The sequence below is a fragment of the Bufo bufo genome, chromosome 3, assembly GCF_905171765.1.
Source record: "Bufo bufo chromosome 3, aBufBuf1.1, whole genome shotgun sequence".
NCBI lineage: Eukaryota > Metazoa > Chordata > Amphibia > Anura > Bufonidae > Bufo > Bufo bufo.
The window spans coordinates 39,297,256-39,324,395 of NC_053391.1; the positions used below are offsets into that span (position 1 = coordinate 39,297,256).

Consider the following 27,140-nt stretch of genomic DNA (forward strand, 5'->3'; position numbering starts at 1 on the left):
TTGGGAGGCATGCACAGGACCTATCATCAATAAGATTTAAACGGTTATTTTGTGACTCATCCCATAACAAATAGATCCTGGTGAGGAGAGATTGCTCCAAAGTCAAAATGGGGTTGTCTTCTGATGGACCTTTTGGACCCATACCTATGTGAGAGTCTGGGCCTACAAGAGGTTCCTCTCCTACTCTATTGGGACAATTATGCAGAATACCAACAAGGTATACTTCTGATACAGAAAACTCATCCATTATATCTATTTGACACCTCAAACACCACCTTTCTCACGGTCCCCCCCCCCCCCCCCCCCTTCCTTCCCTATACTGGAAACACAAAGATGAAAATTTCCAGACACAGGCAATGGAATAAAATTATCTGTTTTAACCTCAACATAGTTGAAAAGGACCAATTACATCAAGTTTAACCTGGCCAGAAACATCATGGCTGCTAGCAAAAAGCTCTTTCCTTCAAACCACCCTATACATGTGCATGCTCGGTCACATGATTGCAATAGGGAGATGGGAATAAGCTTCTGTCAGACACCTCTGGAGGTGGATTATCTCCTTTAAGAACAAAGAGGCTAATTTATCAAAGTGGTGTAAATTTTGGACAGCTCCTTTGGAAAATGAAAGGGGGAATCTGATTGGTTGCTATGGGCAACTAAGCCAGTTCTACTTTACACCAGTTTGATAAATGACCCCCAAAATGTTTGACCAACGTTTTTCTTGGCATCTGCCATTGGAAGAAAGTTAGGACAGATGGTCAGCCAGTCGAGCTAATTTCGGTAGGTTTGGTTAACATTCATCTAATGTGCATGGCCACCTTTACAAATACCATTTGGTCCATAGGAAGGCAAAATCCTTAAATAGCATTGACTGCAGTGAAATTCTGATTTTCTGTTTCGGTATTGGAACAGAAAAACAGAATAATCAGACCGGCATATGATGGACACCATCGGCGCCCAACGGAATCCCATTGACTATAATAGGGGGTAGCATTGGCTTTCCGGTTTGGATTCTGTCATTCTGTTGGGAAAAATACTGCTGCATGCAGATCCTCCACCGAAGATGTGAAACTAGCCATAGAGTGAAAGAAATTCTCCTTGACCCCCTTTCAGCACAGGCATTAAATCGAGAGGGTGCAAAGGTAGTAATCGCACCTAAGGCCAGGTACTTGAAGGAGCTCAGTGGTCCTCTTCCAATGGTATACATTGGTTGGTGGTCCATGTTATAGATCTCTGCATTAGGTCACAAAGGCCTCAAGTTATACCTCTGTCTATTGGCAATGCCTATGTCCCACTATCCAACAAACTCCTCCTTTATTTTTGAAGAACATTCAGTGGTCATAAGTCTGAATACAATGCTCTGTAAAAAAAATATTTTGATTCCCAAGACGATGGGTGTAGTGTAAACCAGATCAATTTACCTGCGACAATCCCAGATGCACAGAAGCAGTTTCAGAAATGTACATTATCTTCCCATCCGATGCAACAACGAAAACAAATCCGTCCAACGTCTGTAAAACACAAAAAGAGGGTTCAGATGTTAATATTATGAGGTTTATTAGAGGCCAGGACTGTCGTTTTACATTAATTGTTGCCCAAAAGTGGACAGCATACTAAAGATGTGGTTGCACCAGTGGGGGTAAAATAAAGCTTTCTTTTCTAGAAGCCATGCCTTTACCAACACAACTCAATATCTTGTTGGCTTGTGATGCAGCAGCCTGGCATTGCATGCTATGATTCAGCTGATTATGATCAATTACACCCAAACCCCTCTTTACTGTGGTCTCATCCAATAATTACCCATGCTCTATGGTAGAGTATTTTTTTGCCCCAAGCTGTATAACCGTACACTCATCAAGATAGACCCTCACCTGCCATTTTGTTGCCCATTTGGCCAGTTTCTCTAGGTCATCCAGTAGGGATTGGACTTTCTGTACTGTATCTATAATACTAGATAGCTTTGTATCATATGGGAATACAGAGATGGTACCATAAAGTCCAAATTCTGCATCATTTATAGTAATGGTCCTAATATAGACCCGTGGGGTACCCCACTTATAACATTAGTCCAGTTTGACTATGACCCATTTTTGACTACTCTTTCAAGACAATCTTTTAGTTAAATTTGGATCCAATCAGAAATTGCACTATGTAAACCAAAGGACCTTAACGTGTGCCATAACTGCATGTGAGGGACGGTATTAAATGCTTTAGAGAGGCCCAAGAACAGATGAGTTGCCCACTGGATCAGCAGAAACTATGCATAAAACAGCATTACCCCGTATTCTTATTTCCACTCTCTCGTAGACATATGGAGTTCATTACAGATTTATGTTTCTTGTTCAGTGATATTATGGATATAAACTGACTCCAGAGAGTTCATCTCATCTGTATACACGTCATGAGGGATATTTCCTAAACAGACAAAGCTTGTGATCCTGTAAATGAAGTGGAAACCTCCCTAGAAAAGCTGACCTTCCATAATGGTACAAAACAGCTCAAAAGGTAGAAACATACCAAATATACCTAATATCAGTCCAGCTGACTTCGACATTTGCATCCTATGCTCCCGACCATGTAATAGAGAGTGCAACAGACGCTTGGAGGGGAGCGTGACAAGACGTGAGGTGCCCTTGGTATTAGAACATGGTTTGAGGACGGCACACCAGATGAGGACAGAGGTGGCGAAGGTCAACATTTACCGCCAGTTTTTACTAAATAGTGAGTCTTAAACAATCATATACTGGAGGCATAATTATTAAATAGTTCCTGCAGGTTCTGGGGTTTCTCCAGGTCCCTTTTAAGATACACTTGCTCGTATAACAATTTTCTACATACCAATCGAGCCTAGAGGTGCAATTCCTCACAAAAATATATGTCTACTATTCACACTGCAGAAACACAATCTATCACACTGCTATGACTGGGAGCAAGAAGCTTTTTTGCACAGCCAAGGACTGTGAAGTCCAGAGGTCATAAACGTGCATTACCTTCACAGACTACTTCCACGCACCCTTCTTTTTGGCTGCCGAATCTTCTCGATAGTACTTTTCTACTCTTAGTCCCATGGGTTCTCTTGAGTCCTCAGTGGGTCTGAAATTGCTGTCTGTATAGGCCATAGGACTGCAATTTCTATAAGCCACTCACACTGCCAACATCTACCTCAGACTCATTGATTGACTCCACAGGAATGAGCGAAGCCTAAGGGTTAGAGCCCACTCCTTTAGGAGACAGTTGTCAAGGGCCTGGGATTAATCCTATGATTCAACTATAAATTACCTACAATTCCCAGAACATAGTATAACATCTAATTATACATTAGAAAACATGTAACATATAAAACCCTATCATTAGAAGTGGCCTAATGGGTCACTGCAAGAGTATGGAGGTCTTCTGACTATCCCTCGATAGTATCTGTGGCCTGGCTGTCGGTCACTGTGTGGACCTAAGCTGTCTCGAAAGCTTGTATCTCTACTCAGCCAATATAAAAAAAAGATACCATACAATGGCCTCATGCATACAACCTTTTTACTTTTCTGCATTGTACAGAGCCCTAAAAGGGCACCCAAAGAAATGTACGGTGCTTCCACAGTACCTGCCAATGTCTCTGATTTCATACAGTGGAATATGTTTTCTGGCATGTCATATTACTGACTTATAGCGCCTGACAGAGATAAAAAGTGTACCGCCAAACCCTGTGTAATCTAATACTGCAGTCGTGTGTCAAGGCTCTTTACATGGAGTGATATTTAGCTGAACGACCATTCATAGCCGGTTTGTCAGCTGATTAAATCTTTTTATGTTAATGTAAAATAATGGTTTGTCAAGAACACATTTCTTCATGTAAGCAGGATGTGCTGCTGACAATATGCCTATATAGGGGGCAAACAATCATACTAACGATCATTCATCCCTCATACAGTTCATATTGGCCTGTGCAAAAGGCTCTTTAATGAGCGCTGATCCACTTGTCATATTGTTGACTAGTACTCGTTATGGCCCCGCATCGACCCTTGTTACTCTCTAGCACATATTAAAATGCTATATATGAATATTCGATATATTTTTTCATAAATTAAATAGGTGGATAGCTTTCTGGATATGCGGTAATATTTCGAAGTTACTCTATGTACTGTATTCTACTTCCTGTTCGTCTGAACTTTTAGCACAGCAGAGAGTCTCCCTTAACACTTTCTGTCAGACCATGAGTGAGACCAGGGATGAGTGAGAGGTGGTAACTGAATTAGAGCACCACACCTTCCCTATGCTATCCCAGTAGTGCTATACATGAATATTCTATGTATTTTTATTTTTTTTAATTAAAAAGGTGGATAGTTTTCTGGATAATATATTTTGAAATTGCTCTATGTACTGCATACTACTTCCTGTCCAGACTATGTAACTTCCTGTTTGTCTAAACTTTTAGCAAAGCAGAGAGTTTGCCTTAACACTCTGTCAGACCATTCGTCAGACCAGGGAGACGTGGTAACTCAATTAGAGCACCACACCTTCCCTATGCTATCCCAGTAGTGTGACTGGTCATAGCTTCCCACATTACACTAGTTAACACGCTGCTCCTCTGTTTGCCTGTTGATAAGGCCTTATGAAGAGGACAACACAGTCATAACCATCCTACACCTATTATTTTAATGAGGATTACCTTGCAGATAAACCTTTCCCTGTGCAGCAGAGTCAAAACTTAGAATACTTTGGTCTCCCATAGCGAACTATTATTGTTTTAAGATTATTATTGATGCAGAAGGTGATATTTAGTATTTCATTTTAATGGCATAGTACTAACTAAAAATGTAAAAAAAAAAAAAAAAACAGCCAAAAATAATAGAAAAGTCAAATACAAGCTAGCACGGTTATCTAAATCTTTCCCCTGGATGTATAAAACCATAGCTACAACGCTGGTGGACACCACTGTTTTACAATCAAAATTATTATCATGCCAGGGGATTGGCAATCACGATTTTGACCTCATCTGAACCAATCATACAGCACTGTTCACATGATGCAATCACTATTACTCTTAGGCCTCATGCACACGACCGTTTTTCGGGTCCGCATCCGAGCCGCAGTCTTTGCGGCTCGGGTGCTGACCCATTCTCTTCAATGGGGCTGCAAAAGATGCGGACAGCACTCCGTGTGCTGTCCGCATCTGTTGCTTCGTTCCGAGGCCCCGCAAAAAAAATATAGCATGTCCTATTCTTGTCCGTTAGGCAGACAAGAATAGGCATTTCTACAATGGGCCGCCAGTTCCGTTCCGCAAATTGCGGAAAGCACACGGGCGGCTTCCGTTGTTTGCGGACCGCAAAAGACGGTACGGTCGTCGTGTGCATGAGGCCTAAGAGTTATCTCAGTGTGTTCAGCCCCTCCAACGCATGGCTGCAAGAACAGACTGCAACATGGTTTGTTTTTGGTATGCAACCCTGACAACACATAGGTCTGCATGGGAGCTGTATACACAAAATGGTAGGATTTTTTGAAAAATTTTAATTACAACAATTTGAAAAATAAATCATGTTTTATTGTGTTGAAACAAAAGACACTGGTTACAGAACTGCTCCTGACCTCTCAAGGGTTATATCTGGTAAAGCTAGCTCATTGCTATCAATATGGCGGCTAGGAGGGGTTGCCACCCAATTTTTCCTGGGTTTGTTATCTTTTATAGTTTTAATCAGAAGTATTTTCCCTTTCCTCTGAGACGTATACAGGTATTTTCATTCTGATGAAGCAGTAAAAGCAGATCTGATGGGAAAAAAGTCAGAAAATCCGGTAAAGAGCGCGACTTTATGAAAACCATATTGCAGCGAGTGAGACTGTGCAGAGTCTTGGAGAGATTATTGCGGCCTGGTATGTATTTCCCTCAGATAATAGTAACGTTCTGCATAAACCTACAGGGCTTTAAGCCACAAATGAAACATTGCAGCGAATTAAAGGCTTTTGCGCTGAGCACACACACACTAGGCACAAACGCTACTAAAATCCCCTCCAATACTTCGCCTGGGCAGAACATATTACACGTAGGACACGGAGTAGCATTATGTCTGCTCACACTAGTGGAGGTGACCATGGCAAGAGAACTGGGTCTACACCGCAAGTATCGCTATGTCTCTGAGACTGGAAATCACAGTCTCATTCTACTGAGAGCAAGCCACTGGTGTCCCCATAACAGTGTGTCTGTGACAGATGCCCCCATAACAGTGTCTATGACAGATGCCCCCATAACAGCGTCTGTGGCAGATGTCCCCATAACAGTGTGTCTGTGACAGATGCCCCCATAACAGTGTCTGTGAGAGATGACCCCATAACAGTGTATCTGTGACAGATGCCCCCATAACAGTGTATCTGTGACAGATGCCCCCATAACAGTGTATCTGTGACAGATGCCTCCATAACAGTGTATCTGTGACAGATGCCCCCATAACAGTGTATCTGTGACAGACGCCACCATAACAGTGTATCTGTGACAGATGCCCCCATAACAGTGTATCTGTGACAGATGCCCCCATAACAGTGTATCTGTGACAGATGCCCCCATAACAGTGTATCTGTGACAGATGCCCCCATAACAGTTTATCTGTGACAGATGCCCCCATAACAGTGTGCCTGTGAAAGATGCCCCCTTAGCAGTGTATCTGTGACAGATGCCCCATAACAGTGTATCTGTGACAGATGTCCCCATAACAGTGTATCTGTGACAGACGCCACCATAACAGTGTATCTGTGACAGATGCCCCATAACAGTCTATCTGTGACAGATGCCCCCATAACAGTGTGCCTATGACAGATGCCCCCATAACAGTGTGCCTATGACAGATGCCCCCATAACAGTGTGCCTATGACAGATGCCCCCATAACACTGTGCCTGTGAAAGATGCCCCCTTAACAGTGTGTCTGTGACAGATGCCCCATAACAGTGTGTCTGTGACAGATGCCCCATAACAGTATGTCTGTGACAGATGCCCGACAACAGTGTGTCTGTGAGAGATGCCCACATAACAGTGTATCTGTGACAGACGCCCCCATAACAGTGTATCTGTGACAGATGCCCCCATAACAGTGTGTCTGTGACAGATGTCCCCATAACAGTGTATCTGTGACAGATGCCCCCATAACAGTGTGCCTATGACAGATGCCCCCATAACAGTGTATCTGTGACAGATGCCCGACAACAGTGTGTCTGTGAGAGATGCCCCCATAACAGTGTATCTGTGACAGATGCCCGACAACAGTGTGTCTGTGAGAGATGCCCCCATAACAGTGTATCTGTGTCAGACAGTGTATCTGTGACAGATGCCCCCATAACAGTGTATCTGTGACAGATGCCCCCATAACAGTGTATCTGTGACAGATGCCCCCATAACAGTGTATCTGTGACAGATGCCCCCATAACAGTGTATCTGTGACAGATGCCCCCATAACAGTGTATCTGTCAATTTTTGCCCGCCTACAACATGAGGCCACTTCACAGTCCACCCCTGTGCTCACCCCTCTCTTCAGTTTTGGCACAGACAGACGCTACTTTGCCTTTCACTTCCCTCTTCCTGGCCCCGATAGGAAGTACTCAGACTTGGTGCCTTAGGTGGCACCAGCTACAAATACAGTCCTGGTGCCTGCCATAATCAGAGACATAATTTAAAGGGTTTGTCCAGAAAAGGAAAATTCTTTAGAAAGGGGTCAAAGTGGCATGAAAATAAATAAACTAAAGAAGGGATATTGACCCTCACTGATCCCCCACTATTTCTGCTTACTGAGTTTTCGCTAATCTCCACTTCCTGTTTCCCTGGCAGAGGCGAATCTTCGCTGTGACCCGTGATTGGCTGAGCAGTCATCCTCAGGCATTTCCTGTGTGTCGAGACGACACCTGGAAGCAGAAACCTGTGGGGACCTGAAGTTTTCTTATGTTGCTCAAGAACCACGGTTTGGGTGAAGTGCTTCCTCTGTGCCTCCGGTAGCTTCACCCATTACAGTATACCTGCCTTGGACATCTCTAAGACATTTTTAATATTTTGGACGGCCATTATTCGTTATTTGCTGAGTAACTAAATGAAATACCTGCAGTAAATGAGATCCTAGTTCCTTTGCCACATTGTCCAGTGGTCCTATTCTGGCTGGATGTCCCCAAGCATCTCCCAATCCTAAAAAAAACAAGAAAATAATGAGGAGGTTACAGCCCAGCAATGATACAACAGTCAATGATATGATACCCCCCGCTCTTTAGTACCCAATGCTGCCCAACAAGCCTAAAGGGGAAATAAAGTTTGAGGTACAGGTAGCCATACTTTGTAGTGCTAGTTCAGCTGAGTGTAATGATACCTTTGACCACCCTGCAATCCATCAGCAGTGGCCGTGCTTACACACTATAGGTAAAAGTGCCAGGCTCTCTGGTGGCCGGGACCATGGGAGCGCACATAGGCTGGTGCTTTTTTCTATACTAGTGTGCAAGCACGACCACCACTGATGGATTGGTGGGTGGTCGTAACCATGGAAACGAAAAGTGTATAATGTGATGGAAAAATTAATCCAGCCAGCAAAGGAGGCAATATGGACAATCACAATACATTAGTAAGTGCCTTGTATTAACCTTCTCTACGCCTTTAATTAAAAACAAAAAACATAAAATGAGAAAACCCTGTGAGGACAGTGGCCATACAGCGTGGCATTCAACTTTTCCTGAAATAGGGTTGCAAAGAATTTTTAAGAACTTGACAAAAGAGTACGAGTAAAGCAGAAGACGAGATGATTTTATTTTTTTTACTTTAGGAGGAGACCCTGGGCCATGTATTTGTACAGTAATATTTCTTACAAGATAGAGTTATTAAAGTAGAAGTACTGAACTCGACCTGTAATCACGCTGTGCTGTAATGCACTCTGAATGGAAGCCATTATGTGCAGCATCTCCATAAAATATGGGCTCTAACTACTTGCACTAAAAAGTCAGCAGGGTTGTGCAAAAAGTTTACTTTGCAAAGTTTATTGGCAGCTGCACAGATGTTCTCTTGAAACACAACAGAGCCGGACCCCAACACAGACGTCTTACATCTACCACCAAATACGAAAGCCAGAACCGCGCAGAAGAGAAGTAACAGCGAACTGATACACAGTGCAGGGTGATAATATCTATCTATTTATCTATCAGTCTATCTATCAGTCTATCTCATATCTATCTATCTATTTATTATATCTATCTATCTATCTATCTCGTATCTATCTATCTATTTATTCTATCTATCTATCTATCTATCTCATATCTATCTATCTCATATCTATCTATCTCCTATCTATCTATCTATCTATCTATCTATCTATCTATCTATCTATCTATCTATCTATCTATCTATCTCATATCTATCTATCTATCTATCTATCTATCTATCTATCTCATATCTATCTATCTATCTATCTCTCTCATATCTATCTATCTATCTATTATCTATCTATCTATCTATCTATCTCATATCTATCTATCTCATATCTATCTATCTATCTATCTATCTATCTATCTATCTATCTATCTATCTATCTATCTCATATCTATCTATCAGTCCAAAGTAGGTTTATGGGAAGCCAGATGGGAGGCGAGGAGAGGATGGGATCAGTGGTAGTGGTGGCACAAATAGAAGGAGTAGTAGTGCTTCACGGTGGCTGTCCTCACTTCCGCACTCCTAGGGCCATGCAGTAAAGAGAAGAAGTTCCCTTTCTTCTCTCCGGGCACACCCTGGTGTAAAGTGTGCTGCCCCTTGGTATTAGGTAAATGGGTACAATGCAGGAGAGCAGGTGTAGGTGTGGCCAGAAGATTATGGTGGAGTCAATAACCAGGGCCATTTTGAAGGCTTTCTTTAATAGATAATGGGAGTAATAATTCATACAGCAGGACAGGCACAGTTCTTAGATATATCACAGAGTGGTATTTTAACAATGGCTGTGTATAGGCAGCAATGATGGTGGTAGTAGTAGTACTCCCTGTCTCTCTAAGTACACTTTGTAGTCTCTCCAAATAACCACAGGCATGCAGTCCCATTCTCATTAAGCCTTTCTGCAATTCCTGGGCTGCAGGGTGCAGATCTGGATGGCCAGTCTGTCTTAAAGTGTGGTCGGTACCAAAGCAATATTTTACTTTCCACAGCAGTAAAGTCTTTTGCCATAAACAAGCGGATACCTTACTGTCTGAATCCAGTGAACAGCCTCTAAAGTGGTTCTAAACCTTCTAAGATGTCAGTTCTCTTTCTCCCAGGGATAGTTCTCTCAGTTGGGTTTTACTCTGGCAGCTTTTCAGTCTCAGGAATGGTGTTATCCTGGATGAGGCTTCACTCTGGGCCTACTTGGCAGGAGCTAACACATGCACGTCTTGTCTCATGCTCTACTCAGCTTAGAATAACTAACCAGGGTGGGTGAAACCAGCCCATCACCCTGGCAACGTAAGGCTAACACTGCCAATGTTAACTATTTGTTGCCCATGCATAACCATCTGGGATACGTAGTGCATGGAAAAGAGTACTTTACCTAATAAATCACAACTTGGTAACAGGAAAATGAATCCACTGAGTCATCACAAATGTAAAGGCATTTGTACCATCGAGGTGTCTCCAGTGACTTCTATAGGACCCCTGAATCCTAGCAATGTGTGGCCCCAACTCCTTTTTGCAGAGAACATATCAAGAGCAGAAATTACAGGAACCAGTACAATGGTCTAATCATCATTGTTTCCTCTTACGGGTTGAACACATCCCGAGTCCTCCAGCCATAAAAGAGGCCCATTGTGATGATGGGATCCTTCCATTAATAGAGAAGAGGTATATCTATTGGACGGCCATTGTGGAGCAGTTGCCTGAGAAAGACCCCAAAGCTCCTCTACCACCTAAGACGACACCACACGTAGGTGAGGGGCCCAGATTTTGCATTGAGACCCAAAATCTTCAAATGATGCTGCTGGGAATACATTTCAGCAAGCTGTGTTTCCCATATTCTTTCACCACGTTGGGGGTTGTAGTTAGCACATTCACGGGGGGAGATTTATCAAAACTGGTGTAAAGGAAAACTGGCTTAATTGCTCATAGCAACAAATCATATTCCACCTTTCACTTTCATTTCCCACCTTTCATTTTTCATTTGGAAAATGAAAGGTGGAATCTGATGGGCTACTTTATACCAGCTTTGATAAATCTCCCCCATTGCTTCCTGGCACGCCGCCTTTGTCCACCTCTCCAGAAGACTCTCTATGCTGCATTTGACCCATCTGTTCAATATTGCAAGGGTTAACGGGCTACTGCCTGATGGGGTTGTGTTTTCGATTTCCTCTCCCCCGCTGCTGTTAAGGAGCCAAGACGTGTTTCGCCCTCTCTTACTCAGATTAGCCTTTTAATACCTCCTTACATGTCAGCAAATTTCTATTGCTTGCGGGAAAACCTTTATGTAACAGGATCCAGAACAATGGGAGGGAATGTCATCTGCTGGTAGGGTAATGTGAGCAGAAAGTGATCCGAGTTCTGTCCGCGCTCACCTTTGCACCAGCACCAAGCCCAGATTTTACACCAACTGTAGCAAAAAAGAAAAAGTAAAAGGAGCCAGACTTGGCAGAAGTGGATTATATATATATAACATGCTTTAAAGGGGAATTACAGACCCCCACCTTTATCCAAAGCATTAAAGCAGAAGGATGTAGCGGGAAGTCTATTCTGTTTACAAATAGTTTATTTTACCCGAGGGGTGGCCAATTTCTCTCTCATTGTTTTTCCCTTGCTGGTCGCACCCCCCATAGAGAACTCCCGCTCCTTTCGGAGCTGCTTATTAGCTGCTTAGAACAGCTGGGTGACATAAGCTGAGCGATTACTGCTAGAAGAATGATCACTATATGCAGATAGTCACAGTCATCACATCCATTTCATCCAATCATTGTGTGACCTACATTCAAATTTCCACTGATTTGTCTACAACTGTCGACACCTTAGCAGCATGTAAAGAGTTATTGTAAAAGAATAGCTGCAGCGACCCCCTGAGGAGCCGGTGTAGAGGATAGGAGTGGTAGTGGCCCTGGTGAAGTGTTGTGTCACGGTGTACTCCCTCAGGCAGTTGCTCCCTCGGTATTGGTGCAATGTAAATATAGTAATGAAGAATGAAGCCAGAGTTAAATGTAACAAAGTCTTTTTTACTAAGTGCAACAGAGAATTTGAAATGCATAAATTAGTCTTCTCTGGTACCAGTAAGGATATGGAGGCAGGTTAGTTGGTGATAATTTAGTACTTAGGTAATACTGGCCTAGTGGTTGTTTGGTGATGGGTGACTTTGCTGTAGTCCCTCACCTTACGGCAGTGTCTAAAGATACAGATGTAGCAGGTCACTCTACTGTTAGGAATCTCAATGCTTTACTTAAGATTAGGTAACAATAGCAGGAGCACTACAGATTCTTCCCTCCTCACTCTGTAATTTCTCAGCAACTCTCCCTCTTATCAGGGAGCAGGACCAGCCCACTACTACCAAGAGGGGAGGAACAGGGTGGTTAACCCTGTTCCTGACAATCTTTGCCATACCTTCCTTGCTGGTAGTAACGGCCAGGAAATAAATTACATAACAATTTAAACAACTTGTAGTACCCCTAGGTCTGGGTACTACATACCCATCATGGGTTATGGCAGGGTTTTATGCTATGATGTAGGTTTGAATTGAAGCTACAGGGCCCCAGTAATGTCAGTACCACTTTTTGGGGGGATGGCCCCTGTCACGGCCAGATGTTACCACAACCTCTGTACCCAGTTATAGTTATGCCTTTTATCATAGCACCTGGCTGATTATAGATTCCTCCACCCTTTAATTTGTTGTCCATCCAACTAAAAAGGATTTAAGTCATAAAAACTTATACAAATAATCCTGGTTCCTTCACTGGCTTCTGTTCTTCCTGCTCCAGCAAATGGACATGTGACTCCCCTATACAACTAGTGACTGGCAGAAGTGGTCACTTGCCCATACTGACACCTCATCGCTGGAGTAGGAGACCGATAGGAGTTTTGAGGAGCTCGAAATAGGAGGGGCAGGAGATTGGTAAGGTATTACTGATGTCATTGCTTTCTAAGAAATTTTAGGTTGCTGGACAACCCCTTTAATATCCCACTGCTCCCTGTAATGTACACAAATATTCAAGAGGCTGAAATATGGTGACCTGTCCTTCGATAACAAGAATACATCTGTACAAGAATATAACTACTATAACACTGCTCCCATGTACAAGACTATAACTACTATAATACTGCTCCTATGTACAAGAATATAACTACTATAATACTACTCCTATATACAAGAATATAACTACTATAATACTGCTTCTATGTATAAGAATATAACTACTATAATACTGCTCCTATGTACAAGAATATAACTACTATAATACTGCTCCTATGTACAAGAATATAACTACTTCAATACTGCTCCTATGTACAAGAATATAACTACTATAATACTGCTTCTATGTATAAGAATATAACTACTATAATACTGCCTCCAATATACAGTAACATAACTACTATCATACTACTCCTATATACAGTAATATAACTACTATAATACTCTCCTATATACAAGAATATAACTACTATAATACTGCTTCGATGTACAAGAATATAACTACTATAATACTGCTCCTATATACAGTAATATAACTACTATAATACTGCTCCTAAATACAGTAATATAACTACTATCATACTACTCCTATATACAGTAATATAACTACTATAATACTCTCCTATATACAAGAATATAACTACTATAATACTGCTTCTATGTACAAGAATATAACTACTATAATGCTGCTCCTATGTCCAAGAATATAACTGCCATAATACTACTCCTATGTATAAGAATATAGCTACTATAATACTGCCTCCTATATACAGTAATATAACTACTATAATACTGCTCCTATATACAACAATATAACTACTATAATACTGCTGCTATGTACAAGAATATAACTACTATAATACTGCCTCCTAGGTACAAGAATATATCTACTATAATACTGCTTCTATGTACAAGAATATAATATAGTACTGCATATAATGCCTTGAGATCAATAAATTAATGCCCATTAGCAGCACCGAAGGAAAGGTTACTATGCCAATAACAACTGATTACAAGGGGCCCCGGCAGTGGAACTTCTTATCATCAACTAACCCTTGAGGGACCTATCAAAGGAGATGAGTTGTCCAAGGCTGTGTTTCCACATACAGGCTTTTCTTATGTATTTATTTTTGAAACCAAAGCCAGGGATCATAAAGAGAACATTCTCCTCATTTTGAATCCACAGTTTTAAAAAACCTAAATGTGAGATCCAGCCCCACTGTCGGAAACGTCCTGTGAACCACTGCTATTTTTTTCTATGGGATGCTAACCAAAAATCATTCTGAGGCCAATGTCACACAGACACATTTTAGGCTCTGTATTGAAGTAGAAACACCCAGGACCCTCCATGGTTGTCTTGAATTGAATTTAGATCATTGTAGCACCTATGGTGATGTAAGTTGAGCTCATTAAAAACTGAAGCCGACTGACATCATGTTCTTAATAATGAATCTACTCCGCTTAGAGAACTTATAAAAACAGTTCAAAAAAGCCTTCTTAGATCAAAATCACATCCACTCCTATAATATATAGATTTCCGATTTTAATGGCTTGGGATTTTTTTTTCCTTTTTAGAACAGATTTGTTCTTGCCTCATGGATTTTCTACTGTCCTCTGGATCAATAGGGGAAACTAATTTACCCACATCCTATGCCTTCTTCTACATACTGTACACTCCCATCCTTTGGTTGAACTTCATGGACATTTGTCTTTTCCCAACCGTACTATTCAACTATGGAAAACACAACCCCCCTCTCCCCATATTCCGAACTATTCATTCAATCAACCCCTTAAAAAGGGTTGTGTCATCTCAGACTTTGATGTCACATCACGATTATACACCATCAAAGTCAGATAGAAGTCCCACCCCTGAGACCCCTACCCATCTCAAGAATGGCTTCCCCAAAAGTAAAGTAGAGTGCACCATGCATGTGGGGCGCCCATACTAAGGCATTGGCAACACTGCAATCATGTGGGTGGGACCGACTAGCTGACAGAGGGAGACCTCTCCCTCTATCAAACTCCTTTGATGCCGCAGTCACTACTGAATACTGTATCTAAGGTGTAAGCCCACCCTGCTGTCTATACTTGGGGCAAGGAGGAAGCTCAGTAAGAGAGGGGGAGTCCCATCACTACTCCCCCTGGAGGAACCGCTGACCCATTTTCCTGTCCTAATGAAAAGTGGCACAATCCATTAGGATGTGACAAAGCAGTGCTGCAACGGTAAGCGATTAAACAGGGTTGTGAAATGTACAGTACTCATACATGGGACAACATTCTGGTATGGGACTGTCAAAACACTCCACCATCCAGTGTCCTTCTTCAGTTCCTACTTCTGAAGAAAGACAAAAAAAAAAAAAGATTATTTGCTAAAGGATCTTAGAGAGAATTCAAACACATAAAGAATGTTATTTTAATACTCTCAGACTGAAATAGGTAAAAATGATGCCTGAAATGTAGAAGCAGAACTTTGCAGCATCAGCATACTTCCTGAGGGCTTAATAACAGGCTTTCTGAAGGGCTACAACCTTCATATAAACATATAGAAATTAACCACTTGAAAATTGGACGCTAAGTGCTAAATTCATGATGCGTTTTAGGTCAGGAGAAATTATCGTAAAAAGTTGTTTGCATGTGGTAAAGAGCTTAGGTGTGAACTCTTTCCACTGAACTAAAAGGATGTTATTAGTTGAAAGAGGTTTATTCTAAAATACATAAACTTAAAAAAAATTGAATATTTTTATCTAAAAAATAAATTCAAAACTTTAAATATCTCTAAAATAACGTGAAATATAATAGATTTTGATTCTAAAAAATAATATAAAATATAATAGATTTAGATGCTAAAAAATAATATAAAATATAATAGATATAGATGATAAAAAAAACACAAAATATAATACCGTAGATTTCGATTGTAAAAAAATAATTTTAAATATAATAAATTGAGATTATAAAAATAAATTTTAATATACTATATTTTGATCATAAAAAATATAATAGATTCAAATGATAAAAAAAATTATGTAAAATATAATAGATTTAGTTTAAAAAATAATGTAAAATATAATTGATTTCAATTTGTAAATTCAAATTTTATTTATAACTAATGTTATGTTTAGGTTGAAAACAAATTAAGAGAAAAATCTACTTAGGAATTTATGCTTCTCGTGCTAAACCATGTTACCCTACATGACCCAGTTATTACATGCTATAATTTATGAATAGTGGTTTTATGACTTTTTTATGTTCTTAAATTCAATAAAACTGAACAAATATCAAGACAGAAAACATTTTCTGTGAAAATTGCTTTCACAGTTTGTTATTCACACATAAATGGTGATAAGTGAATTGGAGATAAAATTTGGATTTATCCTACTTAACACCAGGACTGATGTTTAGTGTATAGAATGGGAGAATAGGGCATTGCTATATTATTGTAATTATTAATTAACATATAAATAGTAAAGTAAAATATTAATATTAAAATAATTAAAATACAGAAATAGATTAAATAAAAATATTGTTTATTTAATATTAAAAAAACACAACATATTTCATTTTTTGTATGTATAAGGCAAAGTTTACAATTAGTGTTTTTTTCTGGGCACTTATTTTTTAAACAAATATCTCACTATATAACATAAAATCTCTGTTAAAAAAAAACAAAACATATATTATATTTATAACCAAATAGTCTGGTAGGCTGTAAGCACTCTTTGCTCCAAAAGACATATGCTATTTTGGGGGGTTTTTAACGTGTGTTTTTTTTTAATCAAAAGTATTGATATGACTGAGGCAAAAAATAAATCCAATCTCTTCCACAAAAGAAAATCATTATTTTGTCAACCTTTGTAATCCATTGGTGACTGTTCCTTTACATTTTGTATATGGTGGTCTTGTGGTCAAAAGATATTTTACTACATATTTGCAGTTATAATTCTTCTGAACCTGCACCACATTTATGAACATCTTAGGCTGGGTTCACATTACGTTTAATTTTACACAAAAAACGTATACGTTAAACAGATGCCTCAGACTGATGCCATACTGTGCCATCCATTCACCATAGAGTTCCATTGTAAAAAAAAAAGTACTTTTTTTTTTTTTTTTCTGGACTCTGCAGGATACAAGAACGTGGTGTGCTGTGTTTTTGTATCCTTTTTTTTTCTTCTAACGTGTACGTCAAACGGGGGCATAAAACGGGATGTGAACCCAGCCTCATAGGACAATTAATAAATGTGTTACAACCTGACTGGAGAGAAGTCTTATGTCCACCTTCAGTTTGTCAGAAAACAGTGCCGCCCGTACTGTATATGTGTTCGTACATGTGTCGGCATACAACCCCACCTTCAGTTGGTCAGAAAACACTTCTGCATATATAATGTATGTTCATACATGTGGCGGCATATAGTAAATGCATAACCCAACCCAAAGTCACAGTATAAAATAATATATTAGTAAATATCAGTCCAGACCATCCATTGCATTCTCTCATGTTTCTACTTTATTTTTGGGTTTTATGACAATTTACACACATATATATATAATAAAACTATTGTCTGTTGTTGTTTTTCAAGACGATCCATGCTGATCAATAGGAAACGTGTGTGTTTTTTTGGGGTGTTTTCTCATGGCCTTCTCTTTAGTTGAAAAAAAAAACCACAAGTATAACGTGTGACTAAAAAATCCCCCCCTCCCACCCCACAAAAAAAAAAAAAAAAACGCATGAATTTTCGGGTGTTTTTTTTACAAATTGAAAAAATCACCCCAAAAATCTGGCCTGATAAACAATCATTTATGGATCAGCCTCATCTGATATAAATATAACTGTGAGTGATTTTCTGATTCTGTGGCAATAAAAATTTCCAAAAACATCGCTCTGACGGTTCTCGATAAGACAAGGTAAGCAATGTCAGTGATTGTTTTCATACTATTAATGGGCTCTCCTAATGTCGACCTTTGTCTCCATGGTACAGGATTTTACAATATCATCTACGGTACATTTTTGATAGGTCGTTTGCTCTAATTCTGAGGTTTATTATTATGGCGCCTCATAATCTTATCCTCTATGTTACCAGAGCACTGGTTTCGGAAAAGACCTGTACATTTTTAATAGCTCATTTATTGCAATTGTGACGTTCTTACGGGTCTTGAATGATGATTCTTGGGTACATTACTCTACTGATAGATTTTCAATAGCTACATAGTCTACGACGCCGGGAACCCTAATAGCTAATAGGGCATCGAGTTATATTGAATTATTTTTTTTTTACATATTTTTTTATTATTTATTTTTTACTTGTGACCATCTCTTCTAATAATCCAGTTTAGATCTCCAGAATGTGCCCATGTGTAGGATGACTGTTCAAAAGCTTCGTCAACAGCCTGACATAAATATATAATAGTATTTTTTATTCGATTTCGGGTGATGTCAATTTATTTATTTATTTTTTTCATTTTCTTTTTTTATTTTATTTTAGTCTTAGATAAAATGTAATAAAAATAAAAAGAAATTGCCTACGACTAAGGTCATCAATCTTAGTTAAATCTTCGGTCCCTATAGGACAGGTTTAACAGAGATTATTTGTCAGTCTACTCTGTGTAGAAAGGGATCTTTCCAGTAATCTCCGTACAGTGAAGACATTCTTCCAGCCGCTCGTATAAAGTTCAGACGACTAATCTCTACCAAAGAGGTTAATAGGAGTAAGAGATTAATTACTTTTCCTAAGAGATTCTAGGCGAATGTTCTCTTTCCAGCAATGTACAAAGATTTTTTTTTTTGGGGGGGGGTGGAGGATGGAGGGGGGAGTAGTCCTCTCATGAGGGTAACTGTATATAATTATACACACTCTCAAAATGACATACGCAACTATAATGTGTGTAACGCTATGCTTAGCGATCAATAATGCAACGTCATGTTATGTGATGAGGGAGACACGTCTTTAAGAAATATTTTTACAGAGAACTCGTTAATATAAGATAATGTAAATCACAGCGGAATCCGACTATAAATCATATAACAATGCTAATTACAGCAATAAACGGAATATTGTTACTGTACTATCATTCACGATGGTTCTTTAGGTTATTATTACATTATAATATTCTTTATTATATTTTCTATATAATATATATTATATTACATCCACATCAAAAATTGATGATCTCGGTGTTCATTCTTTTAACTATTTATTGCATTTCAAAAAAAATAAAAAATTTGATCTGAACACCCCATGAGCTAAGCGTATCATTAGGTCAGCCCAAATCCTAATGAAATGGATCATCATGGCCATGATAGACCTCAATACGTTTTCTTTTAATTGAAAGTGGTTGCCCGCTAAGTAAAAAAAAAAAAAAATTGAATTGAATTGTATGTACCTTTATAATGCTTATCTCAATCCGTCCGCGTCATCTTATCACAATTTTAGGTGTCATTATTAGTATTCCCGTCTTGGTCATTTTTTATTAAAACCTATGTTGCCCAATACTCACCATTCTGGCGTCATTTTTTTCCTGCTAGATGTTAGTATTATAATAAGGTTAATTCACACGCTGCAAAATAGCTGCGGATTTTCGGTGCAATTGCAGTACAATACATGTGGATGGAGTTTTAAAAAAAAACAAAAAACGTACGAAGTTTGGAAAAGAATATACAGGGAAAAAATTCCATTAGAAAGTGATTTTCTAATCTGCAGCATATCAATTCTTTTGCAGATTTGTCGAGAATTGCAATGCATAGGACGGAATCTGCACAGAAATACGCGCACGTCCGTGTCAGAATAGGTTTACGCCGTTTATATGTCTATATAGTTTGTTACTATGTTATTTATGAAACACACTTGGAAGTCCAGCTCTAATCAGAAGCAGAGGAACTTTATTTCAGCGGTTTAAAAACTTTCTGTTACAGGAAATGAAGTATTGTTACGCGTTTCAGACCACCTCTATTCTGGGTCCTTCATTAGGACTCTGTTTTTACTTGAGCCCCTGATTGTAAAGCGCTGCGGAATGTTGGCGCCATAGAAATTTTAATTATTATTATTACTATAATTTCTGCACCAAAATCCACATCAAAAACCACTTAACATAAGCATCCCATTGACTTAGGAATCATATGTATTTTGCAGTCCGCAAAAGATACGGATGACGTCCGTGTGACATCCGTATTGCATCGTTTTTTTTGGGGGGGGGGATCTTTGTAACAATGCCTATCCTTGTCCGCAAAACGGCCATGCGGTCATACGGAAACAGAATGCACGCGTTTCCGTTTTTTTGGCGGATTTATTGAAGTGAATGTTTCCGCACACAGGATGCAAAAAAATAAAAACCCGGAATGGACAAGGAAAGAAAATACGTTCGTCTGCATGTGCTCTTAAATGGTGATCGGTGGTATAGTTCACATGGAGCAAATTTTTTACACTTGTGAAACTTGAAATCCACGCTGCAGGAAAAACTGCTCAATTGTTAGGTTAGGTTCACACGTGACTGAAAATACAGTGGAAATATCATATCCGCAACGAAAACCACGGAAAAGCCAGTGGACTTGACCCCCTCTACTACATAGTGCGAAATCTGCAGGGAAGATCTGCAACATAAATTTACATGGTTTTTTTTTTAAATACATTTACATGCTTTGGATTTCAAATCCGCACTGCAGGTCACTTCCCTCTGCGTTTTTTTTCTACGTAATGTGTGGATTTCTTAAAATCTCCCCCACGCCGCTGATACTGTACAATGCTGCCGATTCGCTGTGCAGAATCCGTGACGGCAAATCCACAGCTATTCAGTAACCTGCAAACCCAGTCTAAAGTGTCATTCACACGTCCGTGTCCGTGCTCAGATCTGTGAGCAGGTGGTGGTCAGTGATGCATCCGTGAAGGATCCATGTTTGGTCCGTGTGTCCGTTTTTTCGCTTTTCGTGTGCCATCCGTGTTTCACTGACTCTGCAAGGCTGAAAAATTATTTCCAAACCGTTTCTTCCTAATGATCCGTGAAGCACGGATGCGGACGGCGCAGGGATGACGTCTGTGCGCCGTCTGCATTTTTTGCAGCCCCATAGAAATGAATGGCTCTGCATCCAATCTTCAAAAAACACAGATCAGATGCGGAGCAGAAATACGGCCCTGCGCATGGCGCCGTCCTGTGGTTTCCAAGTGGAAAGCACGGCAGAAGGCAAAACATGGATTAGACCAGTTGAAAGGAAACAACTGAAGATACATTTAATATTTATCACAGATTTGCAAAAAGTCTGCAACGGAGAAAGGCTTCAGCGTGCGGACTCAAGGTGACGGCTTTATTCATAGGAGCTAAAAATGTCCCCTGAAACACAAAAAGAATGTGAGAAATGTAAAGACAGGGGAACGACGTGCAGGCAATCCGCAGCATCAAGGGCCCGAACTTGCCGGCACGGACATGCTGCGAAACTCAGGTAGTGGCGGCCCCATAGTCTCTGCCTCCGCTTGCTTTCAACGGGAGGCAGCACAGCAGTTCATGGGTTTAAAGCCGCGACCGCGTCAAGAAGTGACATCTCTCTCCTGGCCGTGGAAGGCGTCCGTTTGCGGTTTACGCTTCATTCCTTTAGGAGCTTTAAGCAGGTCTGCGGCATCCGAGCCGAGCGACGGTGTCGGAAACTGCTGCAGTGGTTTTTTAACATGCGAACGTACCCTTTACAATGAAGAAAAATCTCGCGTACACGCTGCCGAACTTCTCTGAAACCAGATCTGCGCATAACTCGACATGCGGTTTGGGTTTTAAACCTGCAGCACTTCAAACTCATGTCGTGGATTCCTGCCACGGATTTCACCCTTTGCAACACAAAGACGAAATCTGCAGCGAACTTGTAGCCTATCCATCACAATACCTGCAGGAGGATCTGTGGCTGCACCCACGTCGATGAGCTGCATCCAAGGGCCACATGGTAGACTTCTGCACCGACATGTGAAAGGGGGGGGGTGTCTCTGACCTTTGTTTCACTAAGGCCTCGTGCACACGGTCGTTGTTGTGGCCCACAAACAGCATGCATGCACTCCTTTTTTGCGGTGCGGACCATCGGATGCAGATCGCAGACCCCATGCAAGTGAATGTCTCTGCATAAGGCAGACACATGGTCGGTGCCTGTGCAATTTGCGGTCCACAGCACGGGCACCAGCCAACAACATGAGGCGTAACATTATATCCAGTCTGAATACGTTCCATGGTAGAAGTGTTACATATCGTCCATCCACTGGAATGGGTTGTGGAGCACACAGTCACCAGGTAAGGCTGGGTTGACATCACGTTATTTCCATCCTTTTAATGTATACAAAAAAACGTATACGTTAAACGGATGCCTCATTCTAATGCTATACAGTGGCACAGAGTTCCATTGTAAAAAGAAAACTAAACAAAAAAAAAAAAAACTTTTTTTTTACCGGACTGTGCAGGATACAAGAACCTGGTGTGCTGCATTTTTGTAACCTTTTTTTTCTGTAGCGTATACGTGAAACGGAGGCATAAAACGTCGTGTCAACCCTCCCTAAGTGATACCGTGCACAGTGTTACTGTTAGAGATCCAGTAGTGGTCGCCATCAAGTCGCTGTATTATTAACAAAGAGAATGCATCGAGTCAGCAGAACGCACATTGGGGCAGATTTACTAATCCTGTCTAATGTTTACACCGGCACCTCCAAACCATATGAAGTAAAGTCCAGGGGCGCGCTCCCGCAGCAGCAGTGCAAGAGCAAAGAAACGCTTGGTGGAGCAGCACACAGCTCCATGTGCAGACACCGGAAATGTGGATAAATCTAAATTGTGTCACTTCTGTACTTACTATATGAAAAATAGAAGCTCTACCTCTATGCATAAATTTTCTATCAAAATTGAAAAAAGTCTGTTGGAAGTCACTTTGTCACTGGTAGATGGGCCCGACACCAATGTGCGCAGAGAGCTTGTAATTTAAGTATAGCAGTGATGCCATTCGGATTCATCCATGTTCTCAGTGTCTGCAGGTGTCTGTGAGCATGGAGCAGGGCGCTGCTGCCTGTAGACCAGGCATCTCAAACTGCGGCCCTCCAGCTGTTGCAAAACTACAACTCCCACAATGCCCTGCTGTAGGCTGATACCTGTAGGCTGTCCGGGCATTGTGGGAGTTGTAGTTTTGCAACAGCTGGAGGGCCGCAGTTTGAGATCCCTGCTGTAGACCATATGCAGACCAGGCATTAGAAGCTGCCCCTGGTTTATCCCAATGACCCGCGCTGAATGATAAATTTTGTTCATCTCGCTAGATACTTTTGTCTAATTTTATCACCCTACTGACTAACTTACTATGGCACAATTTTGGCATACACTGGCGTATAATATATTAGGTGCAATTGGAGGAAATTGAAACAGAATTCAGATGCGTTAATTTAGTAAATAACCCCCCCCATGCACCCCCCCCCCTCCCAAAAGTGTTGCACAAGACACTATACAGCATTAGAGTGAGCAGGCAGTGCACTCATCAAGTCACTAGAGTGCAGAGAGTGCCATATTAAGTCACTAGATCACCAGTAGAGCGCAGAGAGTGCCATATTAAGTCACTAGATCAACATTAGAGTGCAGAGGGTATCAGATTAAGTCACTAGATCACCAGTAGAGTGCAGAGAGTGCCATATTAAGTCACTAGATCACCATTAGAGTCCAGAGAGTATCATATTAAGTCACTAGATCACCAGTAGAGTGCAGAGAGTGCCATATTAAGTCACTAGATCACCATTAGAGTGCAGAGAGTATCATATTAAGTCACTAGATCACCAGTAGAGTGCAGAGAGTGCCATATTAAGTCACTAGATCACCATTAGAGTGCAGAGAGTATCATATTAAGTCACTAGATCACCAGTAGAGTGCAGAGAGTGCCATATTAAGTCACTAGATCACCATTAGAGTGCAGAGAGTATCATATTAAGTCACTAGATCCCCATTAGAGTGCAGAGAGTATCATATTAAGTCACTAGATCACAAGTAGAGTGCAGTAAATGCCATATTAAGTCACTAGATCGCCATTAGAGTGCATATAGTGCCATATTAATTCACTAGATCACCAGTAGAGTGCTGAGAGTGCCATGTTAAGTCAATAAAATCACCATTAGAGTGCAGAGAGTGTCATATTAAGTCACTAGATCACCATTACAGTCCAGAGAGTCTAGATCACAAGTAGATTGCAGTAAATGGCATATTAAGTCACTAGATCACCATTAGAGTGCAGAGAGTGCCATATTAAGTCACTAGATCACCATTAGAGTGCAGAGAGTATCATATTAAGTCACTAGATCCCCATTAGAGTGCAGAGAGTATCATATTAAGTCACTAGATCACAAGTAGAGTGCAGTAAATGCCATATTAAGTCACTAGATCACCATTAGAGTGCATATAGTGCCATATTAATTCACTAGATCACCAGTAGAGTGCTGAGAGTGCCATGTTAAGTCAATAAAATCACCATTAGAGTGCAGAGAGTGTCATATTAAGTCACTAGATCACCATTACAGTCCAGAGAGTCTAGATCACAAGTAGATTGCAGTAAATGCCATATTAATTCACCAGGTCACAATTAGAGTACAGCGAGTGCCATATAAATTCACTAGATAACCATTAGAGTGCAGAAAGTGTCATATTAAGTCACTAGATCACCATTAGAGTGCAGAGAGTGTCATATTAAGTCACTAGATCACCATTAGAGTGCAGAGTGTCATATTAAGTTACTAGATCATCATTAGAGTGCAAAGAGTGCCATAATAATTCACTAGATCACCATTAGAGTGCAGAAAGTGCCACATTATGTCACCATATCACCATCAGAGTGCAGAGAGTGCCATATTATGTCACCGTTAGAGTGCAGAGATATCCACATTATGTTAACAGATCCCCATCAGAGTCGGTCACATTAAATTATCAGAGCTCTATTAGATTTCAGAGAGTGCCACATTAATTCACCAAATCACCATCAGAGAGAAGAGAGTGTCGTATAAATTCACCAGAGCACCAGTACACTGAGCCCATCATCAAGTCTCCATGCTTCCATTAGAGCGCCTTCACACACAGCTTTTAAAGAGAACCTGTCACCTCTCCGGACCTGTCTCTTTTACTAGATATTTACCCTATGCAATAACAATTCTGCATCTTTTTCATGTATCTCAATGTTGTTCTGTTCCTCAGTTATTGCTACTAGAAGTTTATTGAATCTGCAGCTGGGTGTTACCAGTTGGGGGGTTTCACATTAATCAGACTCTGCAGGGACACCTACCTAGAGTTACAGGAAAAGAAGCTCCGATAGCTTTTCCATGGGGAATAAAGAAGACAGGCATGTCAGGAGTGGTGACAGGTCCACGACCGTTGTTGTTTTGCGGTCCACAAATTGTGGATCCACAAACCACGGAGACTGGTGTGCATTCCGTATTCCCTAATAGAACATGTTTTTTTTTGCGGCCACATATGCAGAACCATTCACTCTAACGGGGCCACAAAAAAAAACGAACAGTACACGGAAAAAAAATACGTTTGTGTGCCTGAGCGCTAAGGGTATGGCCACATGGGGAGGAAGTTCTGCAGCAGAAACTCTGCTGTGGATTTTGCCACGTTTACGAAGTGGAATTTCCATTGCATATTTTCATAGATTTTTATTATAGATTTCCCCTTTTCATTTCAAAAGCTGCAATCCATGGTGGAAATCCACAGCATAAGGGCCCATGCACACGACCGTATCTATTTTGCGGTTCGCAAAACACGAATCCGCAAAAAAAATGGATGAAATCAGTGTGAGGTCTGTGTTTTTTGCAGATCCATTGTAACAATGCCTTTCCTTGTCCGCAAAACGGACAAGAATAGGATATGATAAAAAAAAATTGTGGAACTGCAAAAAATACGGATGAGGTCCGTGGGACGTCCAAGTTGCATCTGATTTTATTGGCGGATCCATTGTAACAATGCCTGTCCATGTCTGTAAAACGGACAAGAATAGGACATGTTCTTTCTTTTTTGCGGGACCGCGGAACTGACATACGGATGCGGACAGCACTCGGTGTGTTGTCCGCATTTTTGCGGATCATTGAAATGAATAAATTCGCATTCAATCTGCAAAAAAACTGTGAGTTTTTGCCATACACTCAAAAAAATAATGCTGTGTAAACCAGGGTTTACAGAATAAGACCCCATTCACACGTCCACAATTTAGTTCCGCATTTTGCGGAACAGAATTGCGGACCCATTCATTTCTATGGGGCTGACCCGCAATTCCGTTCCCGAAAAAAATAGAACATGTCCTATTCTTGTCCGCAATTGCGGAGAAAAATAGGCATATTCTATTAGAGCCGGCAATGTGCGGTCCACAAAATGCGGAACGCACATTGCCAGTGTCCGTGTTTTGCGTATCCGCAAAATACGTTACGGACGTGTGAATGGAGCCTAAATGGTGCCCACAGGACATCATAGGAGTGCTAAGCGTGCCATCAGGTTATGGGTGTAGACAGCAGAGAGTGCCATAAATCACCAGGTCAAGATTAGCGCACAGAGAATGTCAAACAAGTTAACATGCCAGGGCAAAGAGTGCTATAACGGGGCATTCTGGCTTCCCAATATTGATTGTCTATCTACAGGTTAGGCCAGCTATATCAGATTGGTGGTAGTCTGATTTCCGGCAACCCAACGATCAGCTACTTGAAGGGGCTACTCATCTGAGTGCTGCAGGGTTTACCTGCAAGCTGTCTACAAAGTAGCATAGTCACCCGATCACACACAGCAGTGTGTTAAGCCACTACGTAACCCTTAGAGCATTAGAGTGTTCCATCAATTCTCAGATCATCACTAGAGTGCTCTGTCAGTTATCCAGATCATCATTAGAGTTCCTCATTAATTCTCCCGATCATTTCAGTGGCCCATTAATTTTTTCCATCATCATTAGAGTGCCCCACCAATTCTCAGATCATCACTAGAGTGCTCCATCAGTTCTCCAGATCATCACTAGAGTGCCCCACCACTTCTCAGATCATCACCAGAGTGCCCCACCA

General features: G+C 40.7%; 1 protein-coding gene across 1 annotated transcript in view; it reads right to left on the bottom strand.

Annotated features, from left to right (window-relative positions):
- SIM2 (SIM bHLH transcription factor 2) overlaps nucleotides 1-27,140 on the bottom strand; it is an 83,934-nt gene that overhangs the window by 48,413 nt on the left and 8,381 nt on the right. The window contains 2 exon segments of the mRNA XM_040421757.1: nucleotides 1,422-1,511; nucleotides 8,065-8,147. Coding sequence (XP_040277691.1) covers nucleotides 1,422-1,511; nucleotides 8,065-8,147 — 173 coding nt within the window.